Source organism: Falco peregrinus, chromosome 1, assembly GCF_023634155.1.
Source record: "Falco peregrinus isolate bFalPer1 chromosome 1, bFalPer1.pri, whole genome shotgun sequence".
Lineage (NCBI taxonomy): Eukaryota > Metazoa > Chordata > Aves > Falconiformes > Falconidae > Falco > Falco peregrinus.
This window is the reverse complement of record NC_073721.1, coordinates 60894692-60913295: the sequence shown is the minus strand read 5'-3', so window position 1 is coordinate 60913295 and position 18604 is coordinate 60894692. Positions and strand designations below refer to the sequence as shown.

Genomic DNA, 18604 nt, shown 5'->3' with positions numbered 1-18604 from the left:
TGGTCACTGTCCTACATCCCACACAGCACCACATCAAGCCAGGCAGGCACACCAGCCTGCTGAGCATTTGCTTTGGGATTTCTAGAAATGCACCATATTGTGTCGTGGCGACATACACATTTGGCTTTCATTGCAGCTTCACAGTCCAAAGGAAGATAGAGCTAAATACAGCAACCCCCAAAGCACAGGAATAAATCTCTCACCGGCATCTGGCACATTCAGCCCAATTGCTCTAAGTTCACTTTTGAGATGCCCTTTGGTACATATTCTCTAGGTGCTTGTAGATCATATCATGCAATCCATTGCCTCTCAGAGAGAAATGCAGACCTCGCTCAGCAACAGCAGCTAAACCGACTGCCTTTCAAAGCAAACTGGTCCTTCCCGAATGTTCCCAGCTGTGACTCAGTTCCATAAAATCAGTGCAAAGGAACCAAGCTTCTCTCTCTCTGCCTCTTACCATTTCCAGCTCTTTGCCTTTCTCCCTGCTGTGGTGCCGGCAACCCAGAACCACACAGCCACTCGCTCGCTTCTCCTTGCCCCGAGGGATGGGGAGGAGAATCGGAAAGGAATGCAAAACTTGAGGGTTGAGATAAGAACTATTTAATAGGTAAAGCAAAAGCTACACATTCAAGCAAAGCAAAGCAAGGAATTTATTCACTATGGTCCATGGCAGGAGGTGCTCAGCCACCCCCAGCACAGCAGGGCTCCAGCACATATAAGAGTTACTCGGGAAGACAAACGCCACAATGCCAAATGTCCCCCCCTTCCTTCTTCTTCCCCCAGTTTCTATACCAACCATGACGTCCCATGGTATGGAATACCCCTTTGGCCCGTTCAGGTCACCTGTCCTGGCCGTGTCCCCTCACAGTGTCCCATGCCCCCCCAGCCCTCTGGCTGGCAGGGCCCAAGGAACCGAAAAGTCTTTAATTAGTATAAACATCACCCAGCAGCAACCGAAACCAGGAGTGTGCTGTCAGCACTGTTCTCACAGCAAACCCAAACCACAGCACCGCACCGGCTACTAAGGAAATGAACTCTTACCTCAGCCAACACCGGGACCTTCTGTCCTGTTCCAGCCTCACTCCATGTTGCTGTCATCATGCTACTGCCAGACCTTCCCCTTCTCTCTCACGCTGCTCCTCCCCCTCAACATTGCCACCAGCCGTTAGCCTGGGCTATCCCAGTGAACTGGTTCCTGGGCTCAAGAGGGGAGGCAGAGGCTGCCTCACGCACCCTCTCTTAGACTTTGTTCAACACAGGATTCCCAACTATCAGTGCAAGTTTGACTTTGCTTATTCCATTTCTTTAACCACTTCTCTTTTCCCTCTGACTTATGATCTATGAATTTTCACTGTAATTTTTTTATTTCACCTTTTTCTACGCAGTCCATGTGCAAAGCAAAGTTAACTGTTCCATCTTACTGTTGCCCCATCTCATCTGTTCACATCTATGATTTCTCTCTTCATCTCTATAACCTCTTATCCTCTTGTGCTTTTAGCACCAACTTTTAAATGCATCCATTTAACACCTCTTCTATCCCTAGCTTTCATGATACACTTTTTTCCTTATTCACCTCTTCTCTGTGATGGCTCATTTATCACATTTTTTTCTTTTCTTCCCTTTCCATTTTGCACTTCTCCTACTCATTTTTTTGCCTGTATTTTCAAGGGACTTCATCATTACAAACGTTCTTCTACCACATTTTTTCCCTTGAGTTCATTTCAGCTAATCTGCTCCCCGGTTTTTAGTTACTCATCGCATTGCCCCAGAAAAAGGGAAAAGCTGGGCAAGAACAGAGGCCAGGTATACCTGCGATCAGGACGAGACAGCCGTTGTTAACAGTAGACAGCCGTTGTTAACAGTAGAACTGCCACGTGTCAAGCTAAGCTGGCTGCGAAATGAGAGCCTGAGCAAGCTCCAGGCTGGCGCAGTTGCACTCCACGTGGGCAGACAGCCAGGGTTCCTCAGCCCCTCTCCGTACCTCAAGGAACGGGGATATAGAGAAAGGAAGTGTTTAGGACCAAACGATTTGAAAGGGCTTCTGCACCAGTTGCTGGCACATTGCAGGTGGTGTGAAAGCAGAGACCCTTGGTTTGTTTACCCAGAAGAGCATAAATCAGCATAACAGACAGGTCGTCTGTTTAAATAGGCCATGACACACGGTCAGCTACCCCGCATGCTACTTCTGCCAAGGAATGCTGTTTGCCTTCCCCCTGAGTGTGTGAATGTCAGCGAGCTAATTACAACACTTTAATCACATTTGAGCTTACACAGTTTAGCAAGCCTGTTAGGGCCAAGCACTAACCCCTGAAGTGAAGGAGCATCCCGTTGCCTTAGGTAGCTTTGAGCTTCTCGGGCTCCACTCTCATCCAGAACATATTCATTTTTAAATTAAAGCTTGACTGACATCATTCATTTATAAATACCCAGCTATCCCAGTGCCATCTCTTAATACACAGTATTTTGCATACAGCAGTGCAGGACAGACAGGGAGCAGCAAGCGAACGGCCCTGCAGTCAGCAGCACTCAAACGTGCAATTGCAGGCCACGCGATGAGTAAAGGGTGCCTTACTACCACCGCCACAATCCACCTACATGGAAGCATCCTGCAAGATGGAGACTGACACAAAACTCAAAGACACTATCACTGGCAAGACTCTCCCAGCTCACATAGACCATGACATCTTAGACATGAGTTTCCCAACCTGTGGAACTCCAGGTAGGCTTTGCTTCAGGTAGACCTAAAGAGCTGCATCCTCATGTTATCTTGGAGTAGGGAAAGAACCAATTTCCAGAGTGCTAACTGCTCTGTTGGCAAACCTTCCACATTTAAGATGTTTTAAACTAGTAGTTTCAGGTATTTTTATAGCTGAAGTATCATCAAAAGTAACAAGACACCAAAGTACCCAGGACCATTTCACACTTACTTGATTCCTCATCCCTTCTTCCTTCTCAAGAGGAGTTACACGCACAGTGCACAACATTTTTCCAATATTTTAAATGAATTTTAAGAGCGTTCTTCTTTAATGACTAGTAATTAATCTATGGTAATTTATCTTTTGAAATGCCACCCGTTCAGGGAAGGCAATAACCTGGAATACCTCAAAGGGCTGAAATTGTCCTAAAGCCATCAGGCCGGTGGGGTGTAAGCAGTCCCCACCGTGCCCGGGTACTCACACATCTCATCCTCTTCGGCGAGTGAGTGAGTATATGGCAGCCATCACTAATGTGTTAGGAACCTTGATCTTTAATTAATACAATTATATCAAGAAAAAGTCTAGAGTTATGCCCGCAGGCAATGAGATAGTGGGGACTTAGTGCAGCCAGCGAGGTGACAGGAACCAAACACACTATTTCTGGTGCCTTTGCGAAGAAAGGCTTTAATCTGGTTCACTTGTTCATGTTTCTTTAATTTTTCCAGTGACATCCTAAGCATGAAAAAGACAAATCTTTTCCAAGGATAAGCATAATACCCTTCTTGAATGCTGAGCTACTCAAAGGATGTACTCTATGTGTAACCAAGGATAGGAATTTGATAAGAAAAGAAAATTCTTGTCATCTTTTTTCTAGTTCCATTAATTCCTTTCCACAGATCATGCTAATCCAATAATGATTATCTCCCTCTACAACTCTTTTCCAAGCAGATTTCTATCAAGCATACAAAAAGTTGTTTCAATAGCCTTTCATGCTCTGATGTTTCTCTATTAGAATTATGAGGATGCTTCTAATTAGCAGGCAGCTTTTAAAGGACTAATTCCTTAATAACTTTTCTCTATACTGCCTACCTCCCTACTTATTCTCACCACCCTTCATACAGTGATTAAGGCATCCTCATTATAAATTCCCTTTTACTCACTTTTCCACAACAGCATTTTTGAAGGATCAGAGCCAGCAATTTTTGTTCAGATATAATGAAAAGTAATAAGCTTTGAAAGCCCATCCTTTAAATATGTCTGCCTATCCTATAAAGGTCTTTAGGTGGCAATCAGCCAAACAGTGATCTGCCTGCACTCAGAGTGATTTGATTGCCATGCATGCACTGTGTCTGAGGGCAGACCTACAGCATCCAACAAGGGACATGCACAGAGATCTAAGTCCATACGGCTTAGCTCCCTGCAAACTTCTTAGCTAAGTTCTGGAAGCAACACAGCTACAGGACAGCTGCAGACTTCTGCAGCATCCTAGGCTCAGTCTGACTCTGATACAACTGGAGTATCTCTGAAGTTACAAAGTAGGGTGCCTGCACCAACTTTGGCAAGACCCAAGAGATCTGAATTCTTTATTCATCTCCTTTCAGGGAGAATAAAGCAACATAAAGAACAGGGGCAGAAGGGAAGTTGGGACAGATAGAAGACAGCCTCCAGAGGCACAGGAAGAAGGTTCAATAATCAGATATTTACCACCATTTTTCATCACAGTTCAAACAGCCTTCTCCTGTCTTCAGCAACAGGCACGTCTTCCCCATAGTTAACTCAAAATACTTTTTTTTTTTTCCTGCTCTGTCTAGAGCTTTCTCCTAGCGCATGAAAGCCATTCAAGTTCTCTTCATTTTACAATGAAACACCCTGAAAAGACAAGCTGGCTCATGACAGAACTGAACCTGTCAAGCAGCTGAAAACCGAAATATCTTTACAGGATGTTCCCCGAATGGTTTAACGCCAGCCGGCAACTGAGACCACATGGGCACTGCTCATTGCCCCTGCCCCCAGCGGTATGGGGAAAAGGTAAAACTCATGGGTTGAGATAACAACAATTAAATAATTGAAATACAATAAAACAATAATAATAATAATAGTAATAACAACACCACCAATAATTGAAAAGGAGAGAGAGGGAGAGAGGGGAATAAAACCCAAAAGGAAAAAAAAACAAGTGATGCTCAGTGCAGTTGCTCACCTGTCGCTGACTTGATGCCCAGCCAGTCCCCCAGCAGTGATTGGCCACCCCCAGCCGGCCACCCCCAGTTTATATACTGGGTGTGACGTTCTGTGGTATGGAATGTCCCCCTGGCCAGTTGGGGTCAGCTGTGCTGGCCATTGCCCCCTCCTGGCTTCCTGTGCTCCTGCCCACTGGCAGACATGGGAAACTTGAAAAGTCCTGGATTTAGAGTGAGCACTACTTAGCAACAGCTAAATCATCAGTGTGCTATCAACATTATTCTCACATTAAATCCAAAACACAGCACTGCACCAGCTACTAGGAAGAAAATTAATTCTGTCCCAGCCCAAACCAGGACATCCCTTTCTTGCTTTACCTTCAGGGCAGAAGTGGTTCAGCACACTAATCAAAAGTGCCTATCCAAAATATGAACTCTTACTAACATAATTAGCCAGCAAAGCCTGACTAGCTTATTTCCAGCTCTGCTTCCTTTTCAGCTTACAGGCTAACTCTAATGAGTTGCTGTAGTCATTAGTGGACATGAATAATACGACTCTAGTTCCCAGGTGGATGATTTTTATTTTTTACCATCATCAGTCATGTTCCTAAATTAAACCCTGAAGGAAAAGGAAGAAGAAAGCAGCCCACCAATAACCTAAGTAACTTTTTACAGTAGCAAGCCACTCTATCTTTGCATCATCATGCAGGGCTCACTACAAAATTTTTTACTCATACACAGTGCACAGGCTACATAAGATATGAACACCCCTATCAGGTCCATAGGAATTGCTTTGCCAAAACACATTGATGGTCTTCCTGCCTGCCTCTCCTAATGACAGACGACATCTGGTCTTTCTGAGTGGCATAACCTCCCCATTATACACTCTAAGTGTGCATTATTACAAAGGCAAGATGACTTCTTTTTGACCCCAGCTACTAATAAGTTTATGCTACGACACAAAAGAACAAAGAAAATTTTTTTGGAATATGCTGGCATGTGTGTCCACCAATGTTATTTTTCTTTTCAACTATATGTCCAGTCACTTGAGTCCTGCTGCCTTCTGCTATTTGTTCAAATGGGTACAAATACAGTTAAATGTACTTGAAGCACCTGAAGTTTCATTGTCTTTTGGCATATTCTAGATTTCACTTCCCTCTAACTGAAAAATCAAAAGCGGCAAGACAGAGCACACAATTTTGTCATTTTCTTACTCTGGTATTCACTAATGTGCCAAATTGTAGATCATATAAGGCACTAACGAACTTGCTTGGCTGCAACAAATGTCTTCAGAAATAGAAATGGGCTTTAAAAATGTACAGTTAAGAACTTCTCCTTCAGGTGACTTTGGACAATATAGACTGCACTGTGAAATGCTTGCTATTGTTAAGAAAAAGTTATCTGTCATTGTGTTAGTATTACACAGACCTGAACCGAAACCCAAGAGACAAATACAAATTTTAAATACGTTGAATCTTCCTAGGGATTTGCACTTTCATCACTGTATTACTTCTGAAGTCTCTGAATGACCTTCACAGTCTGGACTCAGCAATTCACATTTTTGCTGCCAGTGCTAACATTTGCAATGGGTTATCAGAGATCAAGTTGGAAAGGATGTCTCATCCACACCAGATTTTAACAGCTTCCTCATACAGTGCCATACATCTTCCTTATAGTTTGTCCAAAGGCAAATTGTTTGAAAGATTCAAATTTAGGCAAAGGGATAATTTTTTTTCTATTATTAGCCTTGCGAAGACCATTTCCTCTTCTCCTTAAAGGATTGTTCCAGAGCCACCCCCCAGTAAAAGGATACAAGCTAGTTCTACAGTCTTTCTTTTGTATTTTTTCCCTGTTCTCCAAAGCACAGAGATGGATCAACACAGTCCTTCTGGAGAGTATGATCTGTGTTCATCTAAAGGCTTTCAGGTGGGCAAAAGGCATCAATGAGAACCAGCTCCCTCAGCAGCAGCCAGTGCTGACTGCGCCCAGCGCAGCAGCCAGGACCCACGGAGGCTGCCACATCTGTCTGAAACCATAGCTGCAAAGGCAGATGCAGCATTTGGTGCAATGCAGAAATGCATCTCGCCAGCCAGGGAGATGTCACTTTTGCGATCATCGACATGAAGGCATGAAAGCACAGCATTAACCCCCTGACATTATCTTCAAGCAGCGGCTCACTGTTCTGCTGTGCAAGCTGGTTACAATCAGTTTTCTCTTACCAGCACACCCGACTGCATCCCTGGAGCCAGCCTCACCCCTAGCCATAGAGAAGAATCCAAAGGAACTTGTAATTTATTGACAAATCTGCTTCAATATTTCACATCAGTTGGCCTTAAGACATTCACATGCTAAGCTGCTAAACCCACTTAATTTACCTTGGCAAAATGATTTCCAGTTACCCAGTGTACTGCCTGAGGACATACTGAAATCTCCCGAGAGGATAAGATCTGTTCAGAATATCTGCCTTCTAATGACAGAGTGTGCCTGGGTTTTATGTTAGTGTCACCGCTTTTGAGGTGAAAGAAGGAAAAATACCGTGTGAAGTAAAGAATTAGAACTGGTACATAGGTGAGGCTAGAGAATAAGGCCTATGCAGAAATCTGTAGCAGTCAGTATGCAGGAGGCTGCCACCCTGAAGAGATGCTTTGCTTGTTGCACTTATTAAGCTTTCTGCTAGAAAAGAATGCGTTTTGCATATCTTTTAATACTGGCATTCCCGTGAAGGGAATACAGACTTCTTGCTTTTAGTATTTTTTTTTAAATCCTTTAATCAGCCAGCACACATTATACCTAAGGAAATGAGAGAAACACGGAGCTCTACAACACTGCCACGAGAAACACACCTGAACCAAAACCCTGGAGCAGAACGTCCCCTGTCAACCAGGCACGTTCATCTGCCCTTTGCAGCCAGATGAAGAACGTGGTCCAAGCCAGCCCTGATCCAAAAGCTGTATCTGAAGCTGTTAGTTAACATGAAGCTGTTAGTTAAAAGTTAAAGCTAACTGTTATAAGTTAAACTTTGGAATATATTCCTTAGGTATCTCACATTTCTTACCCAATCTCTGCTGTCTCCAGGCTAACTGACAGGTTTCTCCATGAGATCCTAGAAGATATGCTACTGAAGTCTTGTAAGATCCGTAATACTGCCCTTGTTTCAAGTTTTATCCTGTGAAAGATAACTCTACCCTTGATAGGCCTTTCTTGCATGTTACTCCATTTTCCACTTATCCCTGTGTACTTGATATTTATTTCCTTCAAAGCTGATTCTAAAGCTTTGCATGCTAGAGCAGACAAAAAAAAAATCTGTTGTTCTTCAATGCCAATTATTTTCTATTTTAAACTTGTACTTCATCATCATTCATTTACCTAAAATTTGCAATAGTAAACCTGTAAATTAATATGCCAACAAGTTCAGAATTCTTGGCTAAGCATCTATTTCAGAATTGCCACCTATCATTTTCTGTTTGCTCTCCTGGTTGCTGTGTTTAATTTTGGAGGAAGAATTATGAATTTAATATCGTTTAAAAATTTACAGAGATGATGGACAAATGTCCCGCGAATGTGTCACCTCTCACAAAAATTTCTTCCAGATATGAAGTTCTGGTATTCTTTGGACACATTTTTTCCTTATCCTAGTGAATACATTTAACCTTTCTTTAGAACGTTTTAGAGACATGGTTTCTCTTTCCTGGACTTTGAAATGGCTGGGAAATGCTGCCCACTGTGAGGGCTCTGGGAGGCAGTTTGTTCCCCACCGACCCAGCAGACCAACGAGCAGCCAAGCTGCCTAGCCCACATCCCAAGAAGCACTGTCTTCTCCACCGTGGCATACCTGAATCAGCGTCTCCAGCTCCAGCTGGGTGACACAAACGTGCTCCCGAAGAAAGTCAGCTTTCTCTAGCGCGATCGTGTTCTTCTGCCTGCTCTCGAAGGGCTGCTCCAGGGCGCGGAAGACGAGTCCTCCTGTCACCAGGTAAACTACCACCACGACGAAGATGGCCACCACTGTTTTCCACTTCATGACTGTCTGCAGGCCTTGAGAAGGGGCTTCCATGGTAGCAACAACAGTGGCTCGGGAGCAAACGGAGAGCCGTGGAGCTGGGTAATGCCCGTTAGTTTTGGGCTCGGGTTCACAGGCTGGCACTGGTGGGGGAACAGCCACTGAAACACAAGTAAAAAAAATCTTATTCAAAATCACATCCCTGAGGCCGTGACCTTGACCTTCCCATACAACTTTCCTAAGTACCATTTTCAAGACTCTCACATAAAACCATGTTATTCATAAGATGGGATTCTTCTCATCTGGAAGGCTCCATGTTGTGGTTTGTCCACCCAAACACAACCCACCTCAAGGGTTTGCTTCACCCATTCTCTCTAGAACTGGACAGGCCGGTTGCATACGGCAAAAATTTCAGAAGGATGCAGAAAACCATTTATCTAATAAGAACATGAAATTTTAGACTTGTTAGGATATCAGTTACACAAGGTGGTGTTTGGTGAGGGACCCTCACAGTGATTTATGTCCTTAAATCATAATACTAATAGTATTACTAGTGCTGGGAAATTGATCAGTGATCACTGCCTGGCCTAGTATTGACAGAAACAGAAAACGCTTTGCAAAGCACAGTGCCGTTTGGCTTACCAGCATAACCAGGCCTGTATTATTTACAAGGATTCACAAAACCATCCCTTCTGAAAATGTTCTGAAAGCCCAAAAGCTTCCCAAATTTTAGCACAAATTGTTCCTCAGCCAAAGCATACTTAGATAACTGAGGTCAAAATCGCTCATGCACCAGGCACGACGATGGACACCCCAGCTCAAGACACCGATGCCATAATAACCTGCGTGGCCTCGGCAGCACATCACAGCTAACGAGCAATGACTTCCGGCCAAACTTATTAGCCCAACCACTGTGTCAAGCTACCAAGGCATCCAAAGCAAAGCTGGCTCGCCTCCAAGTCATTCAGGTGTCTTGACATCGTACTTCCTCACTCTCCATTGCCAGTGTTAGCAATGGCAGGGCGAGGCCAAGTTCCTTGGCATCCTCTGGTATAATGGTACCACATGCAGGCTTCAAAGATGCTGGATTCATTTTAAACCAAATCCCTGCTGTAATCTTAGCACAGTGCAGTTGTCACTGGCCTGTAATTTCTTTGAAACTGGATTAATTTATTTCATATCAGACCGAAATCAGATTACAGTTAAAATACAGTCACTTTAGTTGCATTCTCTGAACTTATTCCCAAAGTGTCTTCGCTGTTTTGCTCAGAAATTAAAGCAGAAGGATTTACATCTCATCAGAGTGGCACTATAAACTGATCCGATACAATTTGAACGTACAACACGATTACACCTTGAGTTTGAAGTGGGCTACAGCTCTTTCCCAATAGAAATCATTTTATGATACTGAATGATTAAATAACTCAGCTGTTTACTACAGTCACATTTTCCTAGAAGTGATGCATCTCTGAAGCATTGCATTGAGGACAGTTTCCAGCTGACTTGCTAACCAATAAACTAAGAAAGCTATAGTTGCTTTACACTGAGAGTTAATATTTCTTTTCATATGTGACAGATATTAAATAGATTAGAAAGGATCTAGGATCAGAAGAAAAGCCTCTGTGGTTGATCCCCTTTGTGTGTAACTCACTTCTGCAATACCCCATGGCACAGCTGCTCAGTTTGACCACCAAAAGGTCGTTATGGTTTCTAACACTTACCAGCCAGGTGGGGCGACATCAAGCTTAATGGGATAATTTCTCTTACCTCCACATATATTTCATGCAAGTTCTAAAAACTCAGAGTGACAATAAGGAGAAGAGTGACAGTGTTAGAAAGAAGTCACATTTTTTTGTAAAAAGAACAATAGTTTTGTTCTGTAAACCTTCTGAAAGGAAACAATTATTCTAATAGGCACAGTGAGCTTCAGCAGGAAATATCAGGAAAGCATTCAGAAGAAACATCACACAGGGAGGCTGTGTGAAGCAGTTAGAGCCACCCCTCCTCTATAGGCAAATATCTTAAATCTGAGTCACGTCGTCTCCTTATGAACTAAAGAGATTTGAGTATTCCCAGAAGTGGCTCAGCTGATTTAAGTCAGTGTAACAGAACTTCCATGGATTCCATGGAATTCAATCAATTTATATTTGTTAAAGCCCATAACTACTGTGTACATTGTGAATCAACACCAAATCTGCAAGCCTGAGGGCTGGCTTTGCACTCTTGAGATTATTCAGCAAAACAGCCTGATGATGGGAGGCTCACATGGTAAGAAGAGCAGGATGCATGTGACACAAACGGCGTGCTGCAGTGATCTGAAAGTCTCTCAGTGGAGGGAGAAGCCTGACTTTGATACCCCACAAACGATAAGTCAAGAGGAAGGAAGTCAAGAGCTGGTAGAGTTAAAACAGCTTTTGTGAGTTTTCTGTTCCTCCCTGCTAGTATAAATGTTGTTTCTTATTCAAATCATATTTCTGGCAAAGTGTTAATGACAGCTTTACAGTAAAATCATGGCCCGTTTGACTCTGTCTTCAAAGGAAAATGTGTTGTACTGATTTAAAAACAAGATGGGAAGTTCAGGGTGGGGAACGTAAAATGTTCCTATAAATATTGTGCCACTTACACAGCTCAATGGATTACTGTGCTTGGCTTGCTTATCTCTAAAATAAAAGACAGCTCTTTTTCTAAGAACTGTGTTAAAGTCTTTCATTTTCTATTAGTGATAGCTGCCCTAAGTGTATGCAGAAATGTTGATCCAGTTTTACGTGATATAAATTAATACAGAGGAAGAGCCTATTAAAGCAGCTAGCTGAGTGACTGATGTTAACAGACCACCTTCTCACCAGGCTGGCGCAGCAGGCACAGCTGCAGCCAGCCCCCTGGAGATGTTTCAGGGTAGACTTTAAGCAGCAGTTAGGTATTGGAAAACCAGTGCAGGTACTCTGCCTAGCAGCTATCTCACTCTTTACGACAAGAGCAGGGCTAGTGACTAAAATAATAAAACCATAAAATAATGCTCACTTTTCCAACATGAGTGTCCTACAAGAATCCATGTCTGTACAATTTTTGAGCAAACATATGAACATAAAAGCTATATAAACTTCCAGAAATTCAACAAGTAGTTTTACTAAAATCGAAGGATGGACCACAGTGGCAAATCAACAGTGTACAGAACTATACAAACACTTTAAGAAAATAAAGGACTACATAAATTTTGCATCTTCAGAGATAGTTTAGACTATTATTTAGGACCAATGTAGAGCAAAAGAGTAAAGGATATGTTTACAATAAATGCAGAACAATCCCTGCTTTATTCATAGTCCATGGTTTTTCAAAACAAGCTGCTGCCAGAACAGGCTTTTCCCAGAACAGAACCTCATCAATGTGTGTTTCTTAAATCATATTGAAAAAGGCTTAATCTGCTTCACTGAAAGCAGCGATGAATCTCCATTCACACGCACACACTAGATGAGTAGGCAGGTAACCTCAAAGGAACAGGTGCCCTCCAAGGAGCACACCAGCCCTTCAACACTGGCCTTACCCCAGTGGGAGGATGCCAGTGGGGCAAGACAGGTGAGCTCCTGTTTGTTTGGATAAGCTTCAACATCAGGCAACTGACGAGATCAACGCTACAAGTCAAATTAAGATGTTAGGATCTGTATAGTTGTTTGCCTCCAAGAGTACTACCACTCTACCTGCATTTGATACACTGATGTAACAACACAGCCAGGCCTCCTGCTGACACGTGAGGAGCTGAAACACCCGAGATCTCTAATACTGATGAGAATTAAGCAATCAAAGCTCCCACTGACTGACCGTCAAGAAGACTGGGACAAAGCTTAACCCAACTTCAGCAGCTGGGCTAGATGACCCTTGTACGTTCCTTCCAGCTGAAATACTCTATTCTAAAGCAAAATGCTATATCATAAAATGTTGGGACTATTGAAACAATGTGCCATAAGACATTGCTTCAGGTTAAAAAATGGCCTTTAATACTGCAGGTATGCTTTCCTTTGGGAGACTGACGTTTCTAAGAACAGGTTAGACTCATTTCTGCCAGGAATATTTAGGTACAGTTGGCCCTGCTTGCTTTACAGCAGCAAGGTGAGCTAGATAACCTGTTATGATGCTATGAAAACAGTTCTAATTTACAGGGGAAATCTCCAAACAGAGAGGTTCAAAGTACAACCACGCCAGAAGGACAGCTTCAAGTGAGAGCCAAAAGGCTGCAAGGATGTTCAACCAGCTTTTTCCCATGAAAATGTTAAGCACGTCTTTGCTCCACTGACCTACATCCTGGCACCTATCTTACCCAATACACCAAGAATAGCAGATACCAAAGAAACCTGGTTTTAGAAGAGAGTTTCTCAACTGGTTTAAACCAAATACATTTTTTTAAAATTAAGATACCTACCTCTGTGGTATTGCTGTCACAAGTTTTATCTGAGAAAAAAAATGTAAATCAGGTTTAACGGAGCATCTTACTTAGTACTTTATTTTCTTCCATGTTCCTGTGTTACTTGAGCACACAGGAATGTATATACATTCTAATGAGAGTAGAATAGAGTACCCTGACACATCTGATGCAAGTGTTGCTTTCACAGGATTCAGCACAGAACTGGATGGAGACGATACATACTAACGCATTCATAAACCCAGCAGCTGGCTTTAAGTTTAATATGTGAGTTGATCAAAAATGAAAGTGGACGTTTCATCTCCCATTGTAGTGGGTCCACCCAAGGAAGGCAACAAGGTACTTTCAGTTCAAGTCAAAAGGTTCTGTGATGTGCATCTGAAGGTAGGCACTAGTATGATTCCCCAAAACCTCATAGTATGATGCGAGGATTTTTAAAGAAAAGAAATCATGCTTTCTTCAAGTATTTTCATAGTCAAGCATGCAAAATTTCCCATGGAGTCTTCCTTATGTTTGTCTGAAAACTCAAAAGTTTTGTTCGCATTACAATCTCATCATGCAGCCCAGTTTCCCTGAGAAAATTCACGAGCAGATCGTGCTCCCTACAGCTTCCACAAGGTCCTGCGTGGGGTAACCAGCACTTTATATCCTTCCTATAGCGCTACTTAACAAGCCGGCGTTCCTTCCTGCAGTAATTTAGAAACATGGTATTTTGTCACATGTATGAAGAACAGAGACCTGGAGCTCCACAGCTCGGAAACGTCCGTGAGGTGCTAGCCAAGTCCACTACAGCTCCCCTGAACTGGCCACTACGAGCAGGTGGATCTACCTTCTTTAAGATGGATTATAGAGGACTGGGGGATGAAAGGACTCCACTGGCCATAATCGTTTTAGCATCCCAGCAGGAGCCTCATTTATTTCATTTTCACTGGACAGAGTACACTAGTTGTTTGGGTTCCTTCCCCCTACTCCTCTTCTGAAACAGCCACACACCAGAGTTACAATTCAAAGGGCTTCCTGACTGAACGCGTGGAGAGGCAGCAAAATGGGCAGCCCATGGTGGACAGCATACGCTCCTGCACTCATAGACAATGTCGGTTCTGGCTCAGGTCCAGACAGAAGCTCCTGCAGCACACGCATATCTAGCATTCCCTTCCAATCCCACAACCTTCCCGCAGCCATCACAGGTACCGGCTGCTTGGGGTAAGAGAGCAGGGCTGTGCCTGGGAGTCAGAGCAAGGAGAAGAGGTTTGTTAGAGGAGGAACGGAGACGATGAGCGCATCAAGCTACCAGCCATACGAACAGCTCGTAAACACGTCACAAACAGAAAATCCATGCGGGTGTATGGATGAGGGACTTCGCACGTCCATCAGGAAATGGGTGGCTGCTATACACACGATGGAAGTAATGAAATGTGGAAGTTTCTGTCCACGCATAGCCAAAAAGTCATTAAGACATTAAAATTTTGCATTATGAGGACATGGCTTATCATTTCCACCACCTGCTCTGCTTGCTATTCCAGCCCCCTCCCCACCCCCAATCTCCATCTCTGTCTGTTGTGGGGTTTTTTAACAGGTTTTGCAAAGCAGAAAGCATCCGTTTAACCAGCACAATGAACGCTGGAATTTCGCACACTGGGCACTCAAAAATCTGACACTGGTTTAGAAAATCTGGGGTTTAGAGCAAAACTCCCAGTAGATGACTGTGTCTGCCTTTGTGTTTGTGCAGCATCTTTGCATGATGCGGGCTAATTAACAGGTGACATTTCAGCTGTGATCAAGAAATGGGAGACCAAATCCTGCCCGCAGGCTATGATTACATGCGGGGCAGAACACTAGTATCCCTGTGGCTGTTGCTCTGGAGTGAGGCATAATGAGGAACACTGCTGTCTGGGTAGCACGGGATCCATACAGCCATGGATCAAGAAAACTGCTCTCAGCCCTGACATGTTTTACGCCAGTTTGGCCCTGGTCCCTCTGCGTATCCCCAGGGCGTTCCACCACCCGGTTGGAGCAGTGAAAGGTATTGCAGGGCTGCTGCACCACAGGGGTTCACCGTCTGTCCAGAATTCTGCTGCAAAGTGCTGTCGAAGCGAGGAGGAGTACTATTACATTTACTGCTCGCCAAAGCAAAGCCTGACATTATTTGTTTGGAAAATGCACAGAGTGCCCCCGAGCATATAGCTTTCCACCGCAGCAATACCCTGCTGGTTAAATCTAACGTCGTTTTCTCTGAAGTGGATTCTCTAATGCGGTATTAGCGCTGCTGACTTCAGCAACATCCCAGCCGCCCACTGCAAACGCAGTCAGCAGCGGCAAGGCATTCAACAAAAGTACGGAGAGACAGGTAAAGGCAGAAAGGGCAACATATATTAAATCAAAAAGATCGAATGTGCTGTTAGAAAGTCGCGCTGATGGCTCCCCATCGCCCCTTTCCCGGAGAAAGAAGCATCATCTTAGGTTACAAAACTGCATGAGGAATAAAGTCACCGTTGGCTTCCTATACCAGGATAACGCGACTAAAATATAAACAAAATAGTGAAATGAAAGTTCATATATTAAGCTCTCTCTGTTGGTGGGGAGAGAAATATCAGTAATACATACCAGAGGGAGATATGGCTAACCATTGCTTTGTCATCCCCAGCAGCAGCTTTGGGGGAAATGTCATATCAAAAGTCTTCTGCAACTTTTTGTATCATTTGTCATAAAGTCCCAGCTAGTGCTCGAAATTATGATTCTCGGTAAAATTCCAAAAAATCTACATAATTCTGCTTCATCAGTTATAATTGAAACATACTAATTAATAGCTCTTGGAATACCCCAACTGCTTAATTGATTTGGAATGCAGTTACAGGAAAACAAAAACACACCGCTGTTTTATAATGTGGCTTTTGTTCTTCTTCATTAGAAAATGATAGTTTAGGCAAAAATAAAAAATCTTAAACAGCCTAAATGAGAACATCGTAAGAATTAAGAAATTATTGTGGTCAGAGTTAAGGTCTCTCTTTCTGTAGAAAGAGCTTCCCAGCTGTGACAGCGTTCACAGAGTGGTGATACTGGTGCACCAGAGATCAGAAAAACTAAAGGAAATGTGAGCCTCGCCCCTGCTCCTGGAGAGCTGCTTTAGTGGCAGGCAACAAACTCGTCGGAATGAATCTTGCTTTCCACTGAAGGGCACTGTCACTCCTGTTTGATCCAAAGAACAAGTCCTGTGGGAATCTTCTCCAATTTCTACTGCCTGTCCTACCAGAGTATTGCTGCTTCCATTGAGCTGGGCAGCAAGCACGTGACCGAAACCCAGTACCTGGCTGGCTGGTCACCACAACAGAGTATTTGGTTCAGGTGGCAAGGTGTTGGTAGCAGGGGTGGCCACAGTGGTGGTCTCTGTGGAAGAAGGGACCCACCACAGGACACAGTTGGGCCCATCCCCCAAGCTGGCAGCACCTCTGTGCAATCAGGGTTAAAAAAGGGAACAATACTGTGCAGGCAGTAAGGAATAAGGAAAAAAAAAATGTGGGGAAACAATCCTGAAGACACCAAGGTCAGTTAAGGAGAAGGAGGTGCTCCAGGAGCTGTAGGAAGTATTCTCCTGCAGCCCGTGTGAGTTTTGGAAGAGGACACTGCGGAGCAGGTATTCCCCTGCAGCCCATGGATAGGACCACACCAGACAGACACCCACACTGCAGCACGCGGAAGGCTCCAGACCAGAGCAGGCTGATGTTTCCTTAAGGAAGCTCCCAGGCTGGAGCACGGGAGAAGTGTGAGGAGCAAGGTGCAGCCCTAGAGGAGCTATTACGAACTCACCACAATCCTCCATTCCCCATCCTCCTCTGCACCACATGGCGTGGGGAGGAGGAAGAGGAGTCGAGAATGAAGGAGTGAAGTTGGGCTTGGGAAAAAAATAAAGGAGGGAAAAGGTATTTTAACCTTTGTCCTTTTTTCTCACCATCCAAATCTATTTTAATTGTCAATAAATTAGGTTCATTTTCCCCAAGCCGAGTCTGGTTTGCCTGTGATGGTAATTGCTAAGTGATCCCCCTGTCTTTATCTCGACCCACAAACTTTTCCATCTTATTTCCTCCCCTCTTGTGGTCGAAGGAGTGAGAGAGCGGCTGGGTGGGCACACGGCAGCCAGCCAAGGTCAACCTACCACAGACAGTTTGCACAGGAGCCATAAAGGTGAGGACACAACTCAGACTGTATTGCTCAGCGCTGTTTTTCCTCTGAGTCTCACCAGTCACAAAGTGCTTGTGGATTTGGATGAAACAGTCTATCACAATCACGCCCTAAGAATATCAATGTATAGATCAGGACTTAAACTACAGTGATGAACATGAGTTAGCTACAGAGAGGGCAAGCAGCCTTGCAACAGTAATGCCTTTTTGTCGCTCTCAGCTGGAGTTGGATCAATATGGAACAAAAACATTCAATTGTCTTGTTGAGTGGATTTGATTTTTTCATTTTTTATCATCTTGTATTCTCATTTTCCCTTCCCACATATAAACATTTTATTTCACTCGTTTTCTATATACATTTAAGAAAATGGATGTTGGCAACATACATTTTCACATAAAGCTAAACGTCAAATTCATTAAATATTTCATGCTGGCATGAAGTACATACACTCCTAACCAATGAAGGAAAAGTAGCAATATAGTCTGATATCTCTGACTGACAATTTTTAAAAATATAAGAAAATCACAGTCTGCTTGCAGATGTTAAATGGATAAAAAATGGGTGCTGGGTAAACATGACCGGTTGGATTACTTATTAATCTAGCTGCGATTAGTTTAACAAGTGTGCAAAAGATTAAGAAGTCTATGCAATTACCATTCCCCTGAGCTATGTCATGTCCCTTTTCTTTGTTTTCAAGGGATTTTGTCAGGCTGTTGAAAGACCCTTTGGTATTCTATCATTTCACTTTAGCCATTCTGAACCTAGTCTCCCTAAAGAAATAGAAAAGAAGTATGTACAAGCTAATTTAATTTTAGCCAAGAAAGCATAGCGAGGAAAAGAGAAGGGTCTGTATACTTTTGTTATGCCATTTTTCTGAAAGGTGCTGCCGTTCCTAATTGGAAATTCTTTAAAGCCCAGAAGAACAGCAGGTCAAGCATCCATCTCACAAGGAGCTTTGAAAGCAGGGAAAGGAAAGACTCACAATGGCTGCTTAGGAAAATAAAAAGTCTGCGAGACTAAAACCTCAGTGCCCTCAACCATATGAAAAAACCAGAAAATTTCACTATGCTAACAAATCCAATCCTAAATCAGTTTTTGTATATGTCCTTATTAATAGTCACATATTGTAATTATTTAT

At 43.3% G+C, this 18604-nt stretch overlaps 1 protein-coding gene across 1 annotated transcript in view; it reads right to left on the bottom strand.

Moving 5' to 3' along the window:
• Positions 1-18604, bottom strand: part of KCNK10 (potassium two pore domain channel subfamily K member 10) — a 65736-nt gene that overhangs the window by 31311 nt on the left and 15821 nt on the right. The window contains exon 2 of the mRNA XM_005236344.3: positions 8709-9037. Coding sequence (XP_005236401.1) covers positions 8709-9037 — 329 coding nt within the window. The remainder of the gene's footprint in view (positions 1-8708; positions 9038-18604) is intronic.